At 40.6% G+C, this 25,820-nt stretch overlaps 1 protein-coding gene across 17 annotated transcripts in view; it reads left to right on the forward strand.

The window, feature by feature from the left end:
* MYT1L (myelin transcription factor 1 like) overlaps nucleotides 1–25,820 on the forward strand; it is a 679,346-nt gene that overhangs the window by 568,178 nt on the left and 85,348 nt on the right. For all 17 annotated transcript variants that reach the window (XM_073674215.1, XM_073674210.1, XM_073674221.1 and 14 more), the window contains 2 exons: nucleotides 21,825–21,959; nucleotides 24,462–24,552. In XM_073674215.1, the coding sequence (XP_073530316.1) occupies nucleotides 21,825–21,959; nucleotides 24,462–24,552 (226 nt within the window). The remainder of the gene's footprint in view (nucleotides 1–21,824; nucleotides 21,960–24,461; nucleotides 24,553–25,820) is intronic.

A 25,820-nucleotide genomic window follows, 5' to 3' on the forward strand; every position in this document is an offset into this window, starting at 1 on the left:
CTTGTGCTCTTAAGTGACTTATGTGACGACTTTATTCTGATGACAGAGGGTTGTGGAACACTTATTACAGAGACAGGGGAACTTTGTTGGTAGATATCTGGTATGTCCTTTGTTAGGTACCCATAGCATGGAACATGCTCAGCAGCTTAGTATACCAATAGATACCGGTTTTGATGGACAGCTAACATCTTCTGGTAACAGCACTCGGATTGCTGCTGTTTAACCATTTACATGCTGCTGTGGTATTTAAATAATATGATTGCCGGTGTGTGCCCCGCCTCCTACCGACCCTCCATGATCGTGTCCACTGAGTTGGTGTGACAGCTGAGGGCCAACTGAAAACCCCAATACACAAGAGAACATTGTTTTGTCTATATACTGCAATACAATTTTATAAAGAACAAGTGATCAATCAAAGGTTTAAGCTCTCTAATAATGTACTAAAAAATAAAATAAGAGGTAGAAAGAAACAAAACAAAATTAAAATTCTGAAAAAAAATATAAAATTTGATTTGCTTTACTTTTCTACCCACTAAAAATAAATAAATAATTTTAAAAAATATGTGATTTCCTGCACCCATAAAAGTCTGCTCTACCAAATGATAAAATGAATGAACCCGATCGGCAAACATGGGAAAGAGAAAAAAATTGAAATGCCAGAATTACAGTTTTTCAGTCGTGCAGCGCCATTAAAAATGCAATAAAAAACTATTAAAAACATTGTTTCTATAAAAACATTCACTTACCCCAGAAAAAAAAAGCAAATCCCATGCAGCTCCATAGAAAAATGAAAATAGTACAAATCTTGGAACATGGTAAAACAAATAATTTTTTTTTTATTACAAGCGAGCAATTTTTTTCATCACTTAAATAAAAAAAAAAAACATGTACAAGTTTGGTGTTGCCCTAATCGTACTGTCCTATAGAATCATACTGCCAGGTCATTATTAGAGCATGATTGCTAAAAAACAAAAAAAACAGTCGTGAAATTACATTTATTTTTGCAATTTCAGCACACTTCAAATTTTTTTTTTCCGTTTTCAAGTACATTGAATGGAAAAATCAATGATGTTATTCAAAAGCTTTGTCTTCCAAAAAATAAGCCCTTATAAGACTATGTCATCCCTTGTAGACTGTAAGCCCTCGCGGGCAGGGTCTTCGCTCCTCCTGTACCAGTTTGCCGTTGCGTTTTTGTTCAAGATTATTGTAATTGTTTTTGCTATGTATACCCCCTTTTCACATGTAAAGCGCCATGGAATGAATGGCGCTATAATAATAAAAAATAATAAAATAATAATGTCTGCAAAAAAATAAAAAAAGTTATGGGTCTTAGAAGAAGGGAAGGAAAAAAGCAAAAGTGCAAAAATGGAAAATTGACACCAGGTCGGGAAGGGGTAAAGTTTATTTTCTTACTCATGCTACTACTAAAATCCTATACAAAGTGATATTTAAACATCTTTTCATGGCTCCTATCTTCCGCTACACAAGGAAGAAGAATCATTATGCCTCTACCTGAAAATGTTTAAGATGTTTAAGATCTTTATTTTGTTGAGTAAGACAATGCTTTTTGAGATCGGTCTGACCACTTCCTCATGTCCATGCTAGAACTTCATCTTCAGTCTTGGCAGTGATTCAGTTAATAACGATTGTCCTTACATGTGCCTTGGCATTTTCTTTGCTGGATCATCCATCTCCAAGGTCAAGAAAAAAGAAACAAGCACTCAGGAAGCAATCAAAAAGACTCAACAAAGATGCTTCAGTACAAAAAATATAGACGTGTCCTCAGCGTTTTTCTCTTGGAAAACCCAACTGGGTCATCCATGTCAGTGTGTGCACATACCCTTAATATTCCTATCTAATTCTGTAAGTGCTTTTACGAAGTAAAAAAAATTACGAGTTTCCCTCAATGCCCCTGTCCTGGGAAGTGCAAAAAGTGTCTAAAGCACTTAATAATCAAAGTCTTACTTAAAGAAAGTGCAGGGAAATAGTTTTCTCTTCTGCAAGTTCTGTTTTGTTATCATTAAGCAAAATATTATCAAGATATTTAATACAATTATTTTGCCAAAGAGTAATTGTCCCAATTATTTGATTAATTTCATTAAAGAGAACCCATGAGCAGGATATTGCTAAGTAAACTACAGGCAGTGTCATGTTGGTGCCTTTACACTGATTAATATGATATCTTTGGTGAAAAAATAAGTTTTGTGGTTCTTGTGTAATCTTTGTGTGAAGTTTTGAGTTAATGTTTGTGCTTTTGGGTGGGCCTGTGGGCAGGTCTTATCTTGCTGATCTGGCCTAGAGCACAAAGAAAAGACCCTCCCACAGTCCCACCCCAAAGCAGGAGCATATCATTAACTCAAAACGTCACACAAAAATTACATAAGAACCACAAAACTGATTTTTTTTCACCGAAGGTATCATTTTAATCAGTGCAGCAGCCCCAACATGACACTGCCGGTAGTTTACTTAGCAAAATCCTGCTGACAGGTTCTCTTTAAGATTACAGTACCAAGGGTGATTTTTTTTTTAAACCCTTCCATTTCAATTAGTGCATCAACAATATTAACTTTTTAGGCGTAGTCTTTCGATTCTCTTTTATTCAAGTTACTTGATTGAAGAAATGAGAGAAATTTGGTAAATTTACCAAAAACCATCAATGTTAAGTGTTTATTGAAATTAAATATTTCAGTATCCACCACATACCAAGGCTAAGATAAAAAAAAATACATTCTCACATTTGAGAAACTGTGATAGCTTTTGTTTTAGTCTCCTCTTTTTCTTCTCTTACATAAGGCCTCAATAACACATTGTTTTTTAGCTTTCTCATTAAATGAGACTGAAGAATGTCCAAAAAAGGTAAATTATTGGAAGATATGCAGTTTGATCAAAAGAAATATAATCTGTTTTATGAAGGGATTAGTTGTTTCTGTCCCTAACACTGGTCTTAAATGTAGTCTGTTAGCATAATATGACCGATCAAACCAAGCACAGGTGTTTAATCCAAATTTGGCATGACTGAGCAGTTTAGGACATCTTCACACCTATTTGGTTTCCATTTCCACCTTGCACTGGATTTTATAAAACCAGAACTGGCAATAAAGAGAGCGGAGGGGTGTTGGTAGATGGAAAAATAAGTAGGTGGGAAGGTGCACTGATCTAATTGGCCCCGCCATGATGCACCGAGTGCTTGTGCTTAGTTTGAACAGTCATTCTGTGCTGACAGACTCCCTTTAAGGTTATTTCGAAAATGTATGAAATTAAAAGAAAAACATTTCTATTAGGCTCACTAGATATGTTCATAATTAGTTATTTAAAGTTATTAGAGGGACGACCAAAGAAGCGCATTATTATATGTAATGTGCACCAATAATACAGATATAAAACCCACACGCTAAACTAAACTAGCACGGTGGGCTTTTATGGGTATTTACAATTGTATTACAATAAAATATAATCACTAGAGATGATGGATCTTTTAAAATTCAAGTTCAATTTGTCGTGAATAAATTGGCTCAAATCTCAATACTGGAAAGTTTGTAATTGCTCAGAAAATACACATGGGGGAGAGGATAGCGAGACAGAGTGAGAATCCATTGATCATAAGAGCTGACACTCTACAAAAGAGAAAGAGAAAGGACCTTGCTGATCATAAGAGCTTACACTCTACAGGAGAAAGAAAGGACCCTACTGACCATAAGAGCTTACACTCTACAGGAGAGAAAGAGGAGCCTGCTGACCATAAGAGCTTACACTCTACAGAAGAGAGAAACAGAGGACCCTGCTGACCATAAGAGCTTACACTCTACAGGAGAGAAAGAGGAGCCTGCTGACCATAAGAGCTTACACTCTATAGTACAGAGAGGACCCTGCTGACCATAAGAGCTTACACTCTACAGGAGAGAGAAACAGAGGACCCTGCTGACCATAAGAGCTTACACTCTATAGTACAGAGAGGACCCTGCTGACCATAAGAGCTTACACTCTACAGGAGAGAGATAGGACCCTGCTGACCATAAGAGCTTACACTCTATAGGAGAGAGAGGACCCTGCTGACCATAAGAGCTTACACTCTACAAAAGAGAGAGAGAGGACCCTGCTGACCATAAAAGCTTACACTCTACAGAAGAGAGAGAGAGAGAGAGGACCCATCTGACCATAAGAGCTTATGCTCTACAGGAGAGAGAGAGGACCCAGCTGACCATAAGAGCTTACACTCTACAGGAGAGAGAGAGAGGACCCAGCTGACCATAAGAGCTTACACTCTACAGGAGAGAGAGAGGACCCAGCTGACCATAAGAGCTTACACTCTACAAAAGAGAGAGAGAGGACCCTGCTGACCATGAGAGCTTACACTCTACAGGAGAGAGAAGACCCTGCTGACCACAGGAGCTTACACTCTATAGGAGAGAGAGGACCCAGCTGACTATAAGAGCTTACACTCTACAGGATAGAGACAGAAAGGACCCCGTTGACGATAAGAGCTTACACTCTAGAGGAGAGAGAAAGAGAGGACCCCGCTGACCATAAGAGCTTACACTCTACAAGAGAGAGAGGTCTCCGCTGATCATAAGAGCTTACACTCTACAGGAGAGAGAGAGGTCCTTGCTGGTAATAAGAGATTATACTCTACAGGAGAGAAATAGAGGATCCCGCTGATTGTAAGAGCTTACACTCTACAGTAGAGAGAGAGAGAACTCCGCTGACCATAGGAGCTTACACTCTACAGGAAAAAGAGGATCCCACTGACCATAAGAGCTTACACTCTACAAGAGAGAGAGGTCTCCGCTGATCATAAGAGCTTACACTCTACAGGAGAGAGAGGTCTCCGCTGATCATAAGAGCTTACTCTCTTCCAGAGAGAGAGGTCTCCGCTTATCATAAGAGCTTACATTCTACAGGAGAGAGAGGACCCTGCTGACCATAAGAGCTTACACTCTACAGGAGAGAGAGGTCTCCGCTGATCATAAGAGCTTACACTCTTCCAGAGAGAGAGGTCTCCGCTTATCATAAGAGCTTACATTCTACAGGAGAGAGAGGACCCTGCTGACCATAAGAGCTTACACTCTACAGGAGAGAGAGGACCCTGCTGATCATAAGAGATTACATTCTACAGGAGAGAGAGAGGACCCTGCTGACCATAAGAGCTTACATTCGACAGGAGAGAGAGGACCCTGCTGATCATAAGAGCTTACACTCTACAGGAGAGAGAAAGAGAGACCCCGCTGACCATAAGAGCTTACACTCTGCAAGAGAGAGAAGTCTCCGCTGATCATAAGAGCTTACACTCTACAGGAGAGAGAGGTCTCCGCTGATCATAAGAGCTTACACTCTTCCAGAGAGAGAGGTCTCCGCTGATCATAAGAGCTTACACTCTATAGGAGAGAGAGGACCCTGCTGACCATAAGAGCTTACACTCTACATGAGAGAAATAGATGATCCCGCTGATTGTAAGAGCTTAAACTCTAAAGAGAGAGACTTACCCAGTGACTCTACAGATGGAAAATGACTTTGCCGGACAAACTGTGCTCGACTGTGAATCATTGATTTGTGATGGCCCCAATACTGATCACCGTAAAGTAAGATAATCCTTAAGATTTACTTGCACTATGGGGAAGCATGCGCAGCAATGCAAATTGATTTTTGCCCGCTCTCTGATCCTTCAGCAATGTGGGAAATGGTACTGGGCAAGTTTTCTTTTTCTTTTTGAGAACCGCAATTCGAATCTCAAAATTTTCAAATTCATGTGAAACTGCAAATTTTAGAGAATTTCCAATTAACCGTAGAGACAATTTCAATTTTTTTAAAAAAAATTTTTACTGGTGGATTGCTTTATGAGCCTATCTGGGGTAGGTAGCTTTGGGGCGATTTCATATTTTAGCTCCACAAGCAGTCGATTTTAGAACATTAATGATTTATGGAAAGTAATAGTTAAAGATCAAAACTATCATTAGTCAGTAATGTAGCCGCTGTTTACCGAAGCTCTGATGTCTTTATGAACAGTCGTAATGATGAAGGCAATGTGCCCTGATAGACCTATAGTATATATGGATGGATAATGATGGAAGGCAATGACAGTGACTGCTCATTAATTATCCATTGATGGTTGGGTGGTGAAAATCATTTCAGAGGCAAGTCATGATGCGTCTTAGGTGAGAATCGATAGCAATTTCTTTCTTAAATGCAATTCACTTCTTCTCTTCCTTGCTATGAGAAGAGAACTGAGTATAATTCAATAGTCGGTAGAAACATAAATCTAAATGTATCATTAAAAGAGATGTTGTCTATATTATGTTCTGCGCTCTGTCCTTTCCTGAACATTATATCAACACATTGCTATGTCTCCTATATATTTCAGCTATATTTTTGCTGAACTAATTAACTGATGCTATACAATAAAACAAATGTTTATAAGAATTAAAAAAAATGACTAAATATATATTGAATAAAACTTAAAAACAAATAGAAAATAAAAATAGCTTATTTTTTGGTGGATTATTTTATACAGTTTGTGGCTTCTACTGAAAATCCATAGTCATGTGAAATGCATAAATTGTCATGCAGGACTCATCCAATTGTGGAATATATGTTTATGCAATCACTCTGCAAACCTTTCCAATAAAATGTTCTAATAATTTTGAGATCTAACTCCTAAATTTAGATCTCAGATTGAAGAGTCCTATAGCAGCATAGGGTTCATTATTCTTCATGACATTTTATGTCTGATTGAAAGGGATACACAAGTTATTGTTTAGACTAAAAAAAAGTATTATTGTGGAAAAAAAGATTTTCAAGGGTTGTGTGAGATAAGAAAAACATAAATATGTTCTTCAAGAAATAGCAAAAATTGCACAAAAATAGCATACAGTGGGTACGGAAAGTATTCAGACCCCTTTAAATTTTTCACTCTTTGCTTCATTGCAGCCATTTGGTAAATTCTAAAAAGTTCATTTTTTTCTCATTAAAGTACACCCTGCACCCCATCTTGACTGAAAAAAAACAGAAATGTAGAATTTTTTGCAAATTTATTAAAAAAGAAAAACTGAAATATCATATGGTCATAAGTATTCAGACCCTTTGCTCAGTATTGAGTAGAAGCCCCCTTTTGAGCTAGTACAGCCATGAGTCTTCTTGGGAATGATGCAACAAGTTTTTCACACCTGGATTTGGGGATCCTCTGCCATTCTTCCTTGCAGATCCTCTCCAGTTCTGTCAGGTTGGATGGTGAACGTTGGTAGACAGCCATTTTCAGGTCTCTCCAGAGATGCTCAATCGGGTTTAGGTCAGGGCTCTGGCTGAGCCAGTCAAGAATGGTCACAGAGTTGTTCTGAAGCCACTCCTTTGTTATTTTAGCTGTGTGCTTAGGGTCATTGTCTTGTTAGAAGGTAAACGTTTGGCCAAGTCTGAGGTCCAGAGCACTCTGGAAGAGGTTTTCATCCAGGATATCTCTGTACTTGGCCTCATTCATGTTTTCTTCAATTGCAATCAGTCATCCTATCCCTGCAGCTGAAAAACACCCCCATAGCATGAGGCTGCCACCACCATGTTTCACTGTTGGGATTGTATTGGGCAGGTGAGCAGTGCCTGGTTTTCTCCACACATACCGCTTAGAATTATCACCAAAAATTTTTGTCTTCGTCTCCGTCGGGCCACTCTGACATAAAGGCCCGACTGGTGGAGGGCTGCAGTGATAGTTGACTTTGTGGAACTTTCTCCCATCTCCCTACTGCATCTCTGGAGCTCAGCCACAGTGATCTTGGGGTTCTTCTTTACCTCTCTCACCAAGGCTCTTCTCCCACGATTGTTCAGTTTGGCTTGACAGCCAGGTCTAGGAAGACTTCTAGTGGTCCCAAACTTCTTCCATTTAAGGATTATGGAAGCCACTGTGCTCATAGGAACCTTGAGTACTGCAGAAATTCTTTTGTAACCTGGGTCAGATCTGTGCCTTGCCACAATTCTGTCTCTGAGCTCCTTGGGCATTTCCTTTGAGCTCATGATTCTCATTTGGTCTGACATGCACTGTGAGCTGTGAGGTCATATATAGACAGGTGTGTACCTTCCAAATCAAGTCCTATCAGTTTAATTGAACACAGCTGGACTCCACTGAAGGAGTAGAACAATCTCAAGGAGGATCACAAGGAAATGCACAGCATGTGACTTAAATATGAGTGTCTGAGCAATACTTATGACCATGTGATATTTCAGTTTTTCTTTTTTAATTATTTTGCAAAAATTTCTACATTTCTGATTTTTTTCAGTAAAGATGGGGTGCAGAGTGTACTTTAATGAGAAAAAAATGAACTTTTTTAGAATTTACCAAATGGCTGCAATGAAACAAAGAGTAAAAAATTTAAAGGGGTCTGAATACTTTCCATACCCCCCATTGGGGCTCACAACATAAATTCCCTATCAGTATGTCTTTGGAGTGTGGGAGGAAACCAGAGAGCCCAAAGGAAACCCACGCAAACATGGGGAGAACATACAAACTCCTTGCAGATGTTGTCCTTGGTGGGATTAGAACCCAGGACCACAGTGCTGTGAGGCTACAGTGCTAACCACTGAGCCACTGTGCTGCTCATAATCACCATCTTCATCACCCAGGTTGAATGTAGACAGTCCATTCACTCCAAAGAGCAAGTATGGTGGCAGAGACGCTGTTTGATGATCAGAGGGTTTACACCTGCGGCGACATTTCGGGGGTCCTCCCCCTTTCCCAAGCCCAAGTGTAAAGATGAAAATATAAGCTATTTTCTGGGTAAAGAAATCTAAAAAAGATCTGTTGTGTTTATGCTGTTTTTATACAATTTGTGATATATGGTAGTGTGGAGAAATGGCTGTATTGTGACATTTTTTATATAAGGGGAATAGACATCCAACTTGTTTGACTTCAAGAAACACCACCATTCTTGTCCGAAAGCTGTTTTTGCAGAGGTGTACAGCCCACGTAGCCGCTTTGGGGCCCGTGAGTCGAGAGGGCTTGGTCCAACTTGGGATTGGGCCTTTCTCCTCCCCCGTAATTACAATTTCAGCATAATCTGCACCCTCTGGACGTGGTCATCATAATGAGTGGGGAGTTGAGGGGGCCATTATATTGTGTGAGGAGCTGTTGGGGTCATTATACTGTGTGGGGGGCTGTGATGGCTCCCATATCAAGTGTAGAGAAGTCGGGGCCCTGCTTCTGTGTGTGGGGCCTTGGAGGCCTTCATTCTGTGTGAGGGACTGTGGGGTCCTTCATACTGGCAGATAGCGGAGGCTAATAAAGTTTAACTGATTCAGGGATATTGTAGAATTGTGTTAGCACTAAATCATATTTATTTAAAATATAATCTTTAATTAAATATTTTAAAAGACATATAGACCCAAATAAAGTGCATGTGCTCCAACAGACAATAAACCACACTAATGTAACAACAAAAAAGCAGGGGAAACCGGCTCATACAGTGATCACAAATCCCAATTTCATATATACCAACACTGTTCAAAGACAGAGTAGGCCAACCTCAATACGGTGTATGTATTGGCCTATTCTGTCAAATGTACTTTTCGGCCTGTGGTGGTATATAGCACTTCCCACTAAGCCCAGTTGGGAAAAAGTGCTTAAGCATTGCAATCATAAAGGTATTCCATGAAAGTGCAGTGATCAATTCATTTTAACATACTGTAGCCAGACCGCCCACATTAGTCGCTTACTCCATGCATTCTGAACCCCTGGCCAGTCTGACATATATCAGAACAGGCTAAATCCACATAACGGGGGTACATAAAGTTTGTGCTAGCCTTATTCCTGACCCGTTTTTGTCAGTTGGCGATAGAGTATGACACTTCCCACTATACCCAATGGGGAAAAAGTGCTTATATATTATTATTTATTTATATAGCGCCATTGATTCCATGGTGCTGTACATAAGAAGGGGTTACATACACAATACAGGTATCACTTACAGTAATAAATAAACAATGAGGGACTGGTACAGAGGGAGGAGGACCCTGCCCTTGCGGGCTTACATTCTACAGGGTGGTGGGGAAGGAAACAGTAGGTGGCGCAGGTCAGGTGTTGGTAAGGCAGCAGCTCCAGTGGTGTTGAGGAGGCAGTGGGGTCATGGCAGGCTGTAGGCTTTCTTGAAGAGATGGGTTTTCAGGTTCTGTCTGAAGGATCCGAGTGTGGTGGATAGTCAGATGTGTTGGGGCACAGAATTCCAGAGGATGGGGGATATTCGGGAGAAGTCTTGGAGGCAATTGGGTGAGGAACAAATAAGTGTGGAGGAGAGAAGGAGGTCTTGGGAGGACTGGTGATTACGTGAGGGAAAATATCGGGAAATTAGTTCTTAGATGTACGGAGGAGAAAGGTTATGGATGGCTTTGTAGGTCAGTGTTAGTAGTTTGAATTGGATACGCTGGGGAAATGGGAGCCAGTGAAGGTATTTGCAGTGGGGGGAAGCGGAGGAGTAATGAGGATAGAGATGAATTAGTCGGGCAGCAGAGTTATTAATGGATTGGAGAGGTGCGAGAGTGTTAGCAGGTAGGCCACAGAGGAGGATGTTGCAGTAGTCCATGGGGGAAATGATGAGGGTATGCACAAGCATTTTAGTAGATTGACGGTTGAGGAAGGGACGGATTCTGGAAATATTTTTGAGCTGGAGGCGACAAGAGGTGGAAAGAGGTTGGATGTGTGGTTTGAAGGACAGGGCAGATTCAAGGGCTACTCCGAGGCAGCGAATCTCTGGTACAGGGGAAAGTGTGATGTTGTTTATTGTGATAGATAGATCAGGTAGGGAAGATACGTGAGATGAGATGGAGGAAAGATGATAAGTTCAGTTTTGTCCACATTGAGCTTGAGGAAGGGAGAGGAGAAGAAGGAGGATATGGCTGATAGACACTCTGGGACTCTGGAAAGCAGAGAGGTGACGTTTGGGCCAGAGAGGTAGATCTGAGTGTCATCAGCGTATAGGTGATACTGGAAGTCTTGGAAATTTATGAGTTGTCCCAGGCCAAGGGTATACATTGAGAAGAGTAAGGGTACTTGGACAGAGCCTTGAGGGACTCCAACAGAGAGATGGCGGGATGAGGAGGTCGTGTGGGAGTGGGAGACGCTAGATGTGTGGTTGGAAAGGAATGAGGAGATCCAGGATAGGGCAAGGTCTTTGACGCCAAAGAAAGAGAGGATTTGTAGTAGGAGGCAGTAGTCAACTGTGTCGAAGGCAGAGGACAGGTCTAGAAGGGGGAGTATAGCAAATTGTCTGCTAGCTTTGGCTGTAAGTAGGCCATTAGTAATTTTGGTCAGGGCAGTTTCAGTGGAAGGATGGGGACGGAAACCAGATTGTAGGTTGTCGAAGAGCAAGTCAGATGAGAGATGGGAGGAAAGTTTAGTGTGAACATGTTGCTCAAGAAGTTTGGAAGCAAATGGGAATAGCGATATGGGGCGATAGCTTGACATAGCGGTCGGGTCGAGGGATGGCTTTTTGAGGATAGGCGTGATTGTGGCATGTTTGAAAGCAGAAGGGAAGGTACCAGAGGTTAGTGATAGGTTGAAGAGGTGGGTTAGGGCCGATATAAGTGTGGTAGTAAGGTTGGGGAGGAGGTGGGATGGGATGGGGTCGAGTGCATTGATTTGGAGAGGAGGCGAGTAAGCTCTCCTTCAGTGATGTTGGAGAGGGATGATATAGGGGAAGGTCATTGGTCTGGTATACAAAGGGGTTGTGTTGGTTGAACAATAAAGACTTGCCTTGCTTGGTCTTTCTTATTTTTGAAGTGTGTGGCAAAGTCCTCAGCAGAGATGAGGGGGGTCGGAGGGGGCAGTGGAGGGTGGAGGAGGGAGTTAAAAGTGTTGAATAACTGTTTGGGATTGTAGGATAAGGAAGATACAAGAGTTGTGAAATAGGCTTCTTTAGCAGAGGTGAGAGCTGATTTGAAAGTGAGTGTTGCTTGTTTGAATGCAGTAAAGTTATCATGTGAATGTGTTTTCTTCCAATGCCGCTGCGCAACCCTGGACACTTGCCGAAGTTTTTTAGTGAGGTTATTGTGCCAGGGTTGTCTATTGATTTGTCGCACTCTGCCATGCACGAGTGGGGCGACTACATCAGTAGCTGATGCGAGAGTGGCATTGTAGAAGGCAGTGGCTCTGTTTATGTCATGGAGTGAAGATATGGATGTCAGTGGTAGAATAGAGTCAGAGAGTGTATGAGTGTCTAGATGTGCAAGGTTTCTGCGGGGGTGTACTAGTTGCTGGACATGGGTGACAGGAGAGGAAGACAGGGATGAGAAAGTGAGTAGATGGTGGTCAGATAGGGGGAGAGGGGAGGTTGTGAAGATAGATAGGGAGCAGAGACGGGTGAAGATAAGGTCTAATGTATGTCCGTCATATAGTGCAGTTTATGGAAGTATCATCGCCATGAGACAAAGAAATTCAAAAGTGTGTCCATATACAACAGACCATCCACATTTATCACCTTCTTATTGCACTCTTAAGTCATTGGCGAGCTTGGCATATACCTGGTCAAGCTATGCACATGATAGGGATGTAATTCACAATATATCATGATAGTAGATATCCATGCTGCAGCTCTGGTGTTCTATTTCCTCAGCACTTTCATAATGTGTGTTCAACAGATCCACCAGGAGTGCCTATACATAGGGTACTCCAGTTCTTGTTTCCTATTATACTCGCTATAATAGCATAACATTCAAAGGGTATTCCAATAAAGAAACATGGATTGATCTCACCTAGGACTGCGGCATCCGTACATTCAAAGCTTTCATGGGTAAGTATCCTCTCCTACAAACCACCCGATGCGTTTCATCACTTTTTGAGTCATCAGGGGCGTTTGGTTTAGTTTTGTAAAATAGATGAGGGCGACCACCTAGTTTTTGGTTCTCTCAGGAAGCCCTGCTGAGGGGACCTAAAACTAGGTAGTCGTCCTCATCATTCTGCCATTATGTGTCTTTGAGGAGCCCTGTCCCTTCTCTTGGCTCTGCCTTTTGATTGCTTATATGTACTTTTACTTGTTACTTAGCAGTATGCCTCTGTAAAGTTGACTATTGTATGGATCAAGGTCCTGCCCTTTACTGTTTGTATGCTAGACCTCTTTGGCAGATAAGTAGTGCACATACTTCTTTAACTACCATTTAGTGATGAGCGAGTATGTTCTGTTAACCCTGCTGGCGAGCATGTTCGGCTGTTTTCCGAGTATCTTCAGCGTGCTCGTGTGTTATGTTTGAGTCACTCTCGTGTACATGATTTGCGACTGTTTGACAGCTTTAATACATGTGAGGAATGTCTAAGAAACACATCCTGTGTCTACACCATCTATCTAATACCAGTTACTGTTGTGTATTGCTATTTTCCTGTTATTATGATACTCATGTTTTAATATGTTTAATAAAATTTGTACTTTGTTATATTAATTTAGTAGTACACTTTCTTAATTTTGAAAACCTTTTTTTGGGATATATAAGCTCTTATATTGCCTGCCTATTTTTGTCTTTAGTATTTTGGGAGTTCCTCTTATGGACCATGGTTCTTACTTATATTTATGGCTATGGCAAATATTATATATCATCTGTACACAGAGGGTTATCAGTATGTTTTATGTGCTGTGTTTTATAGCAGGGTACGTAACATCTATTGATCTATTACAATTTTCTATATGTGTTATCTGTGATGTTACATTTTTCTTGAGGGAAAGTCCGTTTGTGGAGTCAAAACATATTTGTGGGCTTGGGGCCCTGATCTTTTCTGACCGTAGTTACTCCCCTGCATTACCTCCCATTGAGAGGTCTCGCTCAGGGACAGGACTTTGCAGCATTTTACTTGTCTCCCTATGTTCCTCCATACTGACATATGTATATTTTATGTCGTCAGTAACAATCTATACCCTTTATGACGTATTCTGCCTTACATCTATAATATTCATGCATTAAATGTACCAAACATGCGCCTCGCCTCCAGGTTTTAAGTTTGACTTTAATAAAAAAAATGAAAGTAGCGAAAGACGTGCAGTATAATTATTGATAATTTACAGATAGTAAAAGGGAATGACGCAGGTTGGAGTGTAAGTCTCGGAAGCCCCCAGATCTGAATCAATCCTCCTGTTTCTCCCATTATCGTCCTTTGTAGATGGCCCATATTTCATAATACCGCCCCGATGTGCTGCTATGCTGCCATCCTTCATCATTATTAGAACACTTCCTTGTTGTCGCCCTCCACATTTTCTCGTTGCAGAACTAATTAAAGTAGATTATTTGTATTAAAAGAAGAAACTTGTCTTTTTGCCAATGAGGAACTTAAGGCAATCCCCTTGTGTGTAATGTCTATAAGTAGCGATGAAATTAGTCCTGAGAGCCCTGGATTATACTGATGAGTCTTGTTGGTTGAGTTACTTTCAACTAATGTTCATCATTTCAAAAGGGTAATTTCCCCTTGCAGACTTACCTGGCAGTGGTGCCATTTACAAATGCTAATTGTTGGATAAGGTAGTCATTAAAGGAACAGGGATCCCAAAAAATACAATTTGATAGAGTTTTATGCTATCTCCCAGGCAATGAGCTCAACGTGGTAGTATAGTGTCTCTGACTCATCTCTATGGGCCTATTTTCATTCTGGACACAGTCATAGTTCTGTCCTTTAAGTGGTCATTTAAGTGGTCGGAAAGACTAACTGGATGTTACGGGTTTACAGCGACAGAGGTGCCAGAAGACCGCAGCGTCTGATTTCCCATACTCCTGCACTGATTAAAAGCACTTCATCATCATATTAAACAGTAGAGGTTTCTGCTAGCAGTGCAAAGGTTAATTTGTTCAGTTGAGAGCTTCTAGAGCTTTCCAGCAGTGATGGTCTCAGCTGTTCAGTGTTGGCCACTCTCCTCTCCTATATATACTCAACACTGGCTATCAGGGATGTCAGTGTTAATTTAATGCTGCCTGGTTCTGGAGCTGGAGGAGTTGGTTGTTTGAGGAGGCGTTTGGAGTGATTATCTAAAGACTGTTGCTTGGTGATTCGGTTGCGTGCAAATCCTCTTGCTCTCCTATTTTGTTTTTTTACTTCCTTCACTCCCCGGTGTTCCACTCTGTTGTTTGTGAGTGCATAGTTGTATGATTAATATTTTCAGTTATCCCTCTATGTCTTCCCTTGTTAGTCTTGTTTGTGTATTCTTATACACTACTACTCCCCACTTTCCTGGGTGGCGGAAGGAACAGATTAAGGGCTGATTCAAGAGCTCAGTAAGGTATGTAGCCCCAGCGTCTTACACATCAGAAGTAATCTGGGGAACAGGGATAGGGAAGGAGCCCCTGGCCCCGGGATATCCGACAACAGAGTCGTGAGATTGGACTCCTATGGTGGCCCTCGGATTCCATAAATTGGAGAATAACTAAGATCAACATGATTCTACAGGTTGTTTCTACTGTTGCAGATTAGCTCTTTTGACAAGGATAGGGATGGGATGCAATACCATATGCCACCTTTGGGCAAGTGTGGTGCTGTTTTGGACAAAAAGGATCTTTTCTAATTATGTACAACCCTTTTAAGGATTTATTTTATGATATCAAATAAACCCTTACATGAGGGCAGCATGGTGGCTCAGTGGATAGCACTGCAGCCTTGCAGCCCTGAGGTCCTGGGTTCAAATCCCACCAAGGACAACATCTGCAAGGAGTTTGTATGCTCTCCCCGTGTTTGAGTGAGTTTCCTCCGGGTTCTCTGGTTTCCTCCTGCATTCCAAAGACATACTGATAGGGAATGTAGATTGTGAGCCCCAATGGGGACAATACCCATAATGTCTGTGAAGCACTGTGGAATTAATGGTGCTATGTAAGTGAGTAAAATAAATAAATTTAAAAAAAAACATTAGAATAAAAACAGGGGCCTCGCTTTAGGCTATTTTTATTTTCTAGGTGTCTCCTCTTGGCCAACCAAACAATTTGACACCAATCCATTGTAAAATCGACATGAGATGCAACACTTGGTGAAGAAGAGGAGTAGAATAAAATTAAAATTGTACCCAGTTGGTTTGATAGTAAAATAAGATGCATTCGAAAACATGTTTATCCTACCGGGTCGGTAAGAGGACGATGTACAAAGGAAAACTGTTTTAATGAGCTTTGTCTCGGTGCAGGTGGCCTTTGCTTTTATGCACTAAGTACAGAAAATCTGGTCTTTGTATATGTTCTGTGTTAAAACAGAACACTTTGAAAGAAAACTGTGAAACTTGACACTTTATTTTTTTACGCACAAAAGTGATAAGACCATGATACTAAACTGGCAGGGGAGCCAGCCCATTGTAATCAGCCACTTCCCACTCACATCTGAATTGCTGCTTTCTGTAAGAGATGAATGCAAATTGTTCTGGCTTTTTACTGGTCAATTATTTTCTTTAATGGCCAAGGGAGGGGTCATTCATCATAATAAGCTCCTCTAAATGAGCGGAATGGGCTTATTTTGAGTGCTTTTTAAATGAGGGTCTTTGTGAGTTTCCACAATGATGTTTGCAAGTAATTTTCAATTTAATAAAGAAAAACTAAAACAAAAATTCAGAATATAATAATGATATACAATTAAACTACTCTTGTAACCAAATCTGAATGATAAATCTCTTTTGTCTGGTCTTTTTACCAATTATATGGCTTTTGTAGGGTGCCATTTGGTAGATACAATACTATTTGACTGCAGGTACGATGGCTGTTTGCTTAAAGCAATAATGGCTCTGTGAGGTGAAGAAATATCCAGCACCTTTTTTCCCACATTTTTGAAGACAAAAGAAAGAGTTAAGTCAATACTGTAAACTTCCAATAGCAAGAATGTTACTATATTATATTCTGTATGTATAATGCTTACTGTCTCACCATGCTTTTATATGCCCTCACATATTTTGCTCCACTAATCCTCACTCTCCTTCGCTATCCCCAAACCCCATCACTCCCCAAACAAAGAATTATCTCACCTTCCCTCTTACCTCCCCACCTCATCTCATCTGCAGAACTGATCCTCAACCTCACATCCCCCCTATTAAAACACAAAACAAGCCAGACACTCTTCTTCTTCCACCTCCTCTCTCTCTCTCTCTCTGCTGCTCTTACTGCTGGCGATGTATCTCCCAATCCTGAACCTCCAAAACTGCTACACCCTTAATTGTCCCTCCTATCACTCCCAGTCTACTAGAAATTACCATAATCTCTGCAACATAAAACCCAGTTCTTTGACCCCCCACTCCGTTGCTCCCTTTTTCTGGAGTGCTTTGGAACGTCGGTTCCATCTGCAATAACCTCCACGTCATCCACAACCTCTTTACCTCTCGCAATCTATCCTTCCTGGGCCTCACCGAAGCATGGTTGACGCCCTCCGACACGACATCACATGCTGCGCTGTGTTACGGTGCCCTTCAATTCACCCACACTCCTCACCCTGGCAGTAGAAATGGTGGAGGAGTGGGTCTTATCCTTTGCAACAACTGCACTTTCAACCCAATCCCACCTCTATCCGCCCTCATCCTCCCTAATCTTGAAGTACATTCTGTCTACTTTCCCTCTAACCTCCAAGTGGCCTATATGTACCGACCCCCATGCCCAGCCTCTTCCTTTACTGACCACTTCTCCACTTGACTCCTACACTTTCTCACTGCTGATATTCCTACCATCATCATGGATGACTTAAACATCCCCTCTGACACCTGACAGTCGGTAGCCTCCAAACTCCTGTTGCTCTCTTCATCTTTTGATCTTACCCAGTGATCCTCCACAGCCACCCCCACAGACAGACATACGTTAGACCTTATCTTTACCTGCCTCTGCTCCCTATCTAACCTCACAACCTTACATCTCTCCCTATCTCACCACCATCTACTCACTTTCTCATCCCTGTCCTCCTCGCCTGCCCCCAATGTCCAGTAACTAGTGCACCTCTGCAGAAACCTTGCACACCTAGACATTCACACACACTCTGACTCTATTCTACCACTGTCCTTCATATCTTCACTCCATGACACAGACAGTGCCATCATTTTCTACAACGACACACTCGCATCAGCTATTGACTCGGTTGCCCCTCTCGTGTATGGCAGAGTGTGACAAATCAACATCACTAAAAAGCTTCAGCAATTGTCCTTGGTTGCACAGCTTCGCTGGAAGAAAACACACTCGCAAGAAGACTTCATTGCATTCAGAAAAGCAATTTTCACATTCAAATCAGACCTCACCTCTGCTAAACAGCTCTACTTCACAACCCTCAAATCTTCTTTTCCCCACAACCCCTAACAGTTATTCAACACTTTTAACTCCCTCCTCCGCCCATCACCGACCCCTCCGATCTCCCTTATCTCTGCAGAAGACTTTGCCGCATATTTCAAAAATAAAATCAGTCAAAAAAGAAAAGTCTTTACTGCACAACCACCACAACCCCTACGAATAACAGACCACTGCACCTCCCCAATAACCTTCTTCCCCACCGTCACTGATGGAGAGCTTTGTCATCTCTCCAAATCACACTTCACCACTTGTGCACTTGACCCCGTGCTATCGCACCTCCTCCTTCACTTCACCACCACATTTGTTCCCTAACCCATCTTGTTAACTTCTGGTAGCTTCCCTACTGCTTTCAAACATGCCACAATCACCCCTATCCTGAAGAAACCATCCCTCGAACCGACCTCTACATCCAGCTATTGTTCCATATTGCTGCTCCCGTTCGCCTCCAAACTTCATCCTGAATTTTCCTCCACCTCGCATCTAACTCACTCTTTGTCAACCTACTGTCCAGCTTCCGTCTCCACCACTCCACCGAAACTGCCCTGACCAAAATTACTAACGACTTACCATCAAAGCTAACAGACAATTGCCTATACTCTTCCTCCTAGATCTGTCCTCTGCCTTCGACACAGTCGAGCACTCCTTCCTTCTACAAATTCTCTCTTCCCTTAGCATCAAAGACCTTGCCCTCTCCTAGATCTCTTCATACCTTTCTAACTGCACATTTAGTGTCTCCCATTCACATGTTAACTCCTCACCTCACCCTCTCTCTGTTGTTGACCCTCTAAACTCTGTCCTGGGACCACTACTCTTCTCAATCTATACCTTTGGCCTGGGACAGCTCATAAAGTCACATAGCTTCAATTACTACCTATACACTGATGATACTCAGATCTACCTCTCTGGTCCAGATGTCCCCTCTCTGCTGTCCAGAATGCCCAAGTATCTATCATCCATATCCTCCTTTTTTTCCTCTTGCTTCCTAAAACTCAATATGGACAAAACTGAACTCATCATCTTTCCTCCATCTCCCCTAACCCCTCTATCTTATCTATCTATCTATCACAATTAATGACATTACGCTTTGCGCAGTACCAGAAGTCTACTGCCTCGGAGTAACCCTTGACTTTGCCCTTTCCTTCAAACCGCACATCTAAGCTCTTGCCATCTCCTGCCACCTCCAACTCAAAAAATATTTCCAGAATCTGTCTTTCCTCAACCCTTAATCTACTAAAATGTTAGTGCATGCCCTCATCATCTCACGCCTAGACTACTGAAATATCCTCCTCTGTGGCCACCTTGCTAACACTCTCGCACCTCTCCAGTCCATCCTTAACTCTGCTGCCCAACTAATCCACCTTTCTCCATGCTACTCCTCCACTTCTTCCCTCTGCAAATCACTTCATTGACTCCCAATTCTTCAACGTATCCATTTCAAACTGCTAGTGCTGACCTACAAAGCCGTCCATAACCTGTCCGTTCCGAATATCTTCAAATTAATCTCCTGATATCTTCTGCCATGCAACCTCCTGTCCTCCCAAGAACTTTTCCAAGACTTCTCCTGTGTGTCTCCCATCCTCTGGAATTCTGTTCCTCAGCACATCCGATTATCCGCCAAACTCAGAATTTTCAGATGGAACTTTAAAACCCACCTCTTCAAGAAAGCTCACGGCCTGCAATAACCTTGATGCCACCTCACCACCACCAGAGCTGCCACAACCCCCTACCCTATTGTCTCCTTCACCATTATCCTGTAGACTGTAAGCCAGCAAGGGCAGGGCCCTCTCTTTTTGGTACAAGTCTGTCATTGTTAGTTTGTTTACCATATTTTATATTTGTATCTTCTATGCAACCCCTTTTCATATACAGCACCATGGATTCCATGGTTCTCTAAAAATAAATGATAATAATAATAATGCAAGCTGAGACACATGTCCAATTGTAAAACTGGGTTGGTGGACTAGGAACTTCTACACTTGGCAGTGCTGTTTGCGTAGAGTTTTATATATAGGCACATCGAGTGTTTGTGTGGTATAGTGTCTTTAGGGGAGTGGAAATCCAGAATACAACAGAAGGTATTGCATGCATGATGTGTATTACAGTATGAGCCCACATAGACACAGTATTGTGGCCAAATTAAGGTCTAAAGCTGGTCATACAGTTTGGATAGCTGTAGTGATGAGCGGATCATTTGGGATTAGAATTTGCCAAATTTACCCCTGTGATTCAATTTTCTTTAAATTTAAATTAATTTGCTACAAATTGCATTCTCTTATTATGCTCTGGGGTATCTTAAGAAATTTAAGATGGAAAAAAAAAAAAAAATAATACTCACTTCACCTTTCTGACTGCTTTGTTGCTCGCTGCCAAACGTCCAGTCTTCCCCTCTCTGGCGCCACAAGCCGCATTTTTGTTCTCTTCATTGTAAACCAGGGCATCCAGCCTGGTCACTGCACGTTGTAACGTCACGACACATGTCATTTCATCACAACATTGCGACCTTAGGACACGCAGTGACAGCCAAAACTTAATTGCGGTTGAAAGTCCTGGCCTATAGTGAAGAGGTCAGAGATGCGGCACGTGATGGCGGAAAGAAGAGGACCAGATGATAGGCAGCAGAGTGACTGGAGAGGTGAGTGGTGAGTTATCAGTTGTTTTTTTTTGGTAGGGGTACTTATCATTTTCTGGCCCTACATGGTTCACCAAAATTGCAGCCGGACAGTTTTAATTTTTTTTTGAAAATTGTTCAAATTCTCGTGGAACTGTGAACTTCAGGAAATTGGATCCGCTCATCCCTAAATACCTATCATGTAAAAACTACTTAGGCAAAAAGCTAATCTTCCCGACTCCCACTCTTATACATACTGTATGCCCAATCCAACATGCCCAATTTTTTTCTACCATGACAACCATCACCAGAGGAGTGTCAGGAGGCCCTCTATTAGGTGATTGTCTGTCCCGCTGGTAGGTTCGTCCAACTGTAATATGCAAGGCCAGCCTAAGTCATTGGCAAACGTAATACAAGTTTTCTAGTACCTGACACTCTGATCAGTTCAGCAAAGCTTTATTAAGACTGGCGTAGGTCCCTGGTGTAAGATACAGTAAATGTATCAAAAGTTTATTAAGTATAATAAATTTGGAGCATCAAAGGACGTACATGTGCTATGATTTACACCAACCGCTGACGTAAATGTTGGCCATGCCCCTTCCAAATAAGCCCCCCATATTTCTAAAAAAAAAAAAAAAAAAAAAGGCTAGAAAATTTAACACTGAGAAGTGCCAATTTTTTCAGCAGAAAACTCGTAAAAATGATTTATAACATTCTCCCTATTGAGTTAATATCAGAACTTTCACATTTTATTGGCACTGAATTTGGAGCTATGTATGTTCACATCATATCTAAATTTTTACACAACCTTTAACACTTTTCCCATTCATAACGATATTGTAATAAAGTATATAAGTTCAAAAGCTAATTGCCATATAGTGCCAACCACTAAACCAGACTGTATGGTATACATATACAAGCTAGATAATTCATAAAGTGCTGTGTTCTTCCTACAATTTAGAATTTATTACACTTTTTTTATCAGACCTCTCACGGACTGAAAAGAAAGAGAGCAAATGTCCCACCCCAGGCTGTGATGGCACAGGTCATGTGACTGGCTTATATCCCCACCATCGGAGTTTATCAGGTTGCCCACACAAAGACAGGGTACCACCAGAAAGTAAGTTGTGCTATATATATGGTTAATATGTGCTATATATCCATATATTTGACAGATTCACAATTTAAAATGCATATGTTGATTTAATCAGTTATATATAATGCTGAAATCAACACATGAATATTAAATTGTGGATCTGTCACATTTAATAGGCCAAGAATACAAAAGTGTAAAAAAAAGAGAAAAACCATTCAAATAAAGAGATTGGCTTGCTGCTATCAGGTTACTTTTCTATATGGCTTATAGCCACCACTAGAGGGAGCATAGGAGCTTATTGCATACTGCACTATTAATGAATTATATGTACAAGCAGTAACCTTCTGTGTTCCCTGTATGTCTGTGCAGGAGATTTTGAAGCTCTAAATCAGAAAAATGTAGACTACTATACACATGTATTAAAGGGAATCTGTCAGTAGGATCAACCCTCCTAAGCCGTCTATATGGGCATGTAGGCCACAGGAAGCTAAATAAAATGATACTTTCATATCTGTGATCCGATGTCTTATTTGACCAAAATTTGTGTTTTTTTAATATGTAAATGAGCTGTTAAGATCTATGGGCCAGACACAGATCTCCCTGAGAATCTGCCTCCAGAGCTTATTTTTAATGAGATGTTACCAGTGTGAGACATGTAATGACTGACAGTCTGCTCTTCTGATCTACATGTCTCACACTGGTAACTCCCCCTTTCATTTAACATATTCTCTGGAAGCAGATTCTCAGGGAGATCTATGTCCAGCCCATAGATCTTAACAGCTCATTTACACATAAGAAAAATGTTGATTTCTCTGGAATAAGACATCGGATCGCAGATATCAAGGTATCATTTTATTCAGCTTCCTATGACCTATATGTCCATATAGACGGCTTAGGAGGGTTTATTCTACTGACAGATTCTCTTTAAGAAATGAATAATCACATAATTTTGAACCTATTTAGATTAAAAATGGTATTAAAAGTGAAAATGTAATTTAGGTTTTGGGTATTTAAGTTTTAGATAAAAAACAACTTTCTGGAAATTAGCATCATTTTGTTTAGTCAAAATTGGACCAAAATTGTATACATAAATTTCAATGAAAGAATAAGATAATTAAAGGGGGATTTTAGATGTCTGTATTTCATGACCTTTTAATGTGATCATTTGGCAGCCCATGTATTTTCTGCCCTTCTCCATGGACCAAAACTGTCCAATTCCTAAGATCAATGGAGGTCTTGGCAGCTATACATCCACCAGTTTACCTCCAAATACGCGGTACTTAAATACTTTGTTAAGTGCAATACATAAAATCCACATGTAGTCTCCGATTTATCACTACTTTAATTTTTTGTTTCCCTTTGATCAGGTTGGGGCTTATTCCCACATTGCGTTTTTGCCGTGGAAAAAAAACTGCTTTTTACAGTACCAGGAAAGTGAAGGCGATTTCTGAAATATCATACACATGCTGTTAATTTTTTACTTGCAGAATTGAAGCAGTTTTAAATCTGCAGCATGTCAGTTCTTTTTAGCGTTTTTGCAGTGTTTTTTCACCCAATCAAATAAATGGGTGAAAAAAGCATAAAAAACATAAGAAATGCATCAAAAGTGCATCAAAAGTGCATGCAAAAATGCATCAAAAGCGCATGCAAAAATATGGCAAAAGCACTGGTGTTTTACGCAACAGAAATTTCTGCTGCAATCAACGTGTGCACATACCCCGTACATGTTGTGTTTTGCAACATTTGTATCTGCATCAAACAGTGTTGGCAGGAAAAATGCTGCATAAAACACCGGTGCTTTTAACATATTTTTGCATGCGTTTTTGATGCATTTTTCCTTGCATTTTTTTTCCATTCATTAGAATGGGTAAAAAAAAAAAGCTGCAAAGACACTACAAGAATTGACATGTTGCATATTTCAAAAAACGCCCAGCATCTTAAAAAACGCACAGCAAAAATATAACATGTGCTCGAGATTTTTGAAATCTCATTCACTTTGCTGTTATTATAAAATGCAGGGTTTCTGCTGCTGGAAAAAAATAGCAAAAAACCCTGCAAAAACACCACATGAGAACATATCCTTATTCCATTATTATAAACGACTGCAACACAAGAAAACGAAAGCTAAAAAAGATAAGGACACCCACTATTTAAAGTTTTTCTTTATTATGTAGCGAATGTAGTGTGGATATATCAATATTTGTTGGGGTTTTTTTTATTTCTAGATATAAAAGAGAAATACAATAAATACCTAAAATACATTTGAGATAAATAAAAAATATAATAACCAAGTGGAATTTCGATGATTTATAAAAAAAAAAAATTGCACTGAACAAATATTTTTTTACCATTTATTAAATAGAATAAAGATACTTTGTTCAGAAGTGTTATCTCTTCAGACGACTATGGACAATTAATATCCAAATTGGCGTCAGACATGAAATATTTCTAGTTATGGTATGTTTAACATATTCCATTTCTTACACTGATTTCCTTCTTTTACTTCTTTTTTTTCCTTCTTCTCAGTTCTTGCCATGCATGAAAATGTTCTTAAGTGCCCGACACCAGGTTGCACCGGGAGAGGCCACGTAAACAGCAACAGGAATTCTCACAGAAGGTAGGCGCAGCGGCTCTGGATCTGCTACAGACGGACATTTTTACTACTCCAGCACTTTCTGGTAGTCCCATTTGAATTGAAGAGATGACAGCTGGTGCTTACTTTGCTTTCTTAAACTACTGAAAAGTTTCCATTTGTCATTTAACAAGATCAAGAAATGTGTGATCTAGGGATTTTTTTTGGCACAAAGCGAAAACTTTTTCCTGACTGTTGCCCTTCACATAAACTGCAATATGCGTCTATTTTTATTTTTTTTCGTTAACAAGAGAACATATTTTGTGACCAGTCAAGATATTTCTTCTTACGATGTAGTGACTTAATGACAACTAAAATCAATGAGAAAAATGTAGGGCAGCGTGGTAGCTCAGTGGTTAGCACTGTTGTTTTGCAGCGCTGGGGTCCCGGGCTCAAATCCCACCAAGGACAACATCTGCAAGGAGTTTGTATGTTCTTCCCGTGTTTGTTCTTCGGTTTCCTCCTACACTTCAAGGACATACTGATAGGGAATTTATATTGTGAGCACCAATGGGGACAGTGCCGATATGGTCTGTAAAGCGCTGTGGAATTAATGGCGTTAAATAAATATCAAGGCAGTTTTCTTCTTCAGAAAGTCACAAAAATTGTAGCTATATTTGGCCAAAAATGCCTGACTTTTTTATATTGATCTCACCAAAGTGCTTGGAAAATAGGTGTGGATATCTCTGAAAAAAATAATAATAATTTTTATTTCCAAAGCGCCAACACATTCCACAGCGCTTTACAATTCAGAGGGAAGATGTACAGACAATATCAGACATTACAAAGCATCACATAACGCAGCCATTAACGAGAGTGAGGGTCCTGCTCACAAGATTACCATCTATCAGATTTAAAAAGGTCACAAAAATTTGTAATTCTCACTCCGGTAGGAGGAGTGGAGAAATAGTGAAGAAAAAGCATCTCTAGTGTATGTGCGTCTTCTTCAGGAGACCAATACCATTCATTTTTCTAGTAGAAGATATTTCAAGAATTGCTCTTTATTCTCTGAAGTTTCAAGGTTTTATTTTGCTTATGTGAAAACGCTAAGAAAATACTTAAAACGATACCAGGGCGTCTTCTGGACATCTTGAGAAAATGCTCAAAAAGACACCAGGGCCTCTTCTGGACATCTTGAGAAAATGCTCAAAACGCCACCAGGGCGTCTTCTGGACATCTTGAGAAAATGCTCAAAACGACACCAGGGCGTTTTCTGGACATCTTGAGAAAATGCTCCAAAAGAAGCCAGGGTG

The sequence above is a fragment of the Phyllobates terribilis genome, unplaced genomic scaffold (assembly GCF_046119375.1).
Source record: "Phyllobates terribilis strain yellow unplaced genomic scaffold, ASM4611937v1 Scaffold_3__8_contigs__length_932513732, whole genome shotgun sequence".
Classification (NCBI taxonomy): domain Eukaryota; kingdom Metazoa; phylum Chordata; class Amphibia; order Anura; family Dendrobatidae; genus Phyllobates; species Phyllobates terribilis.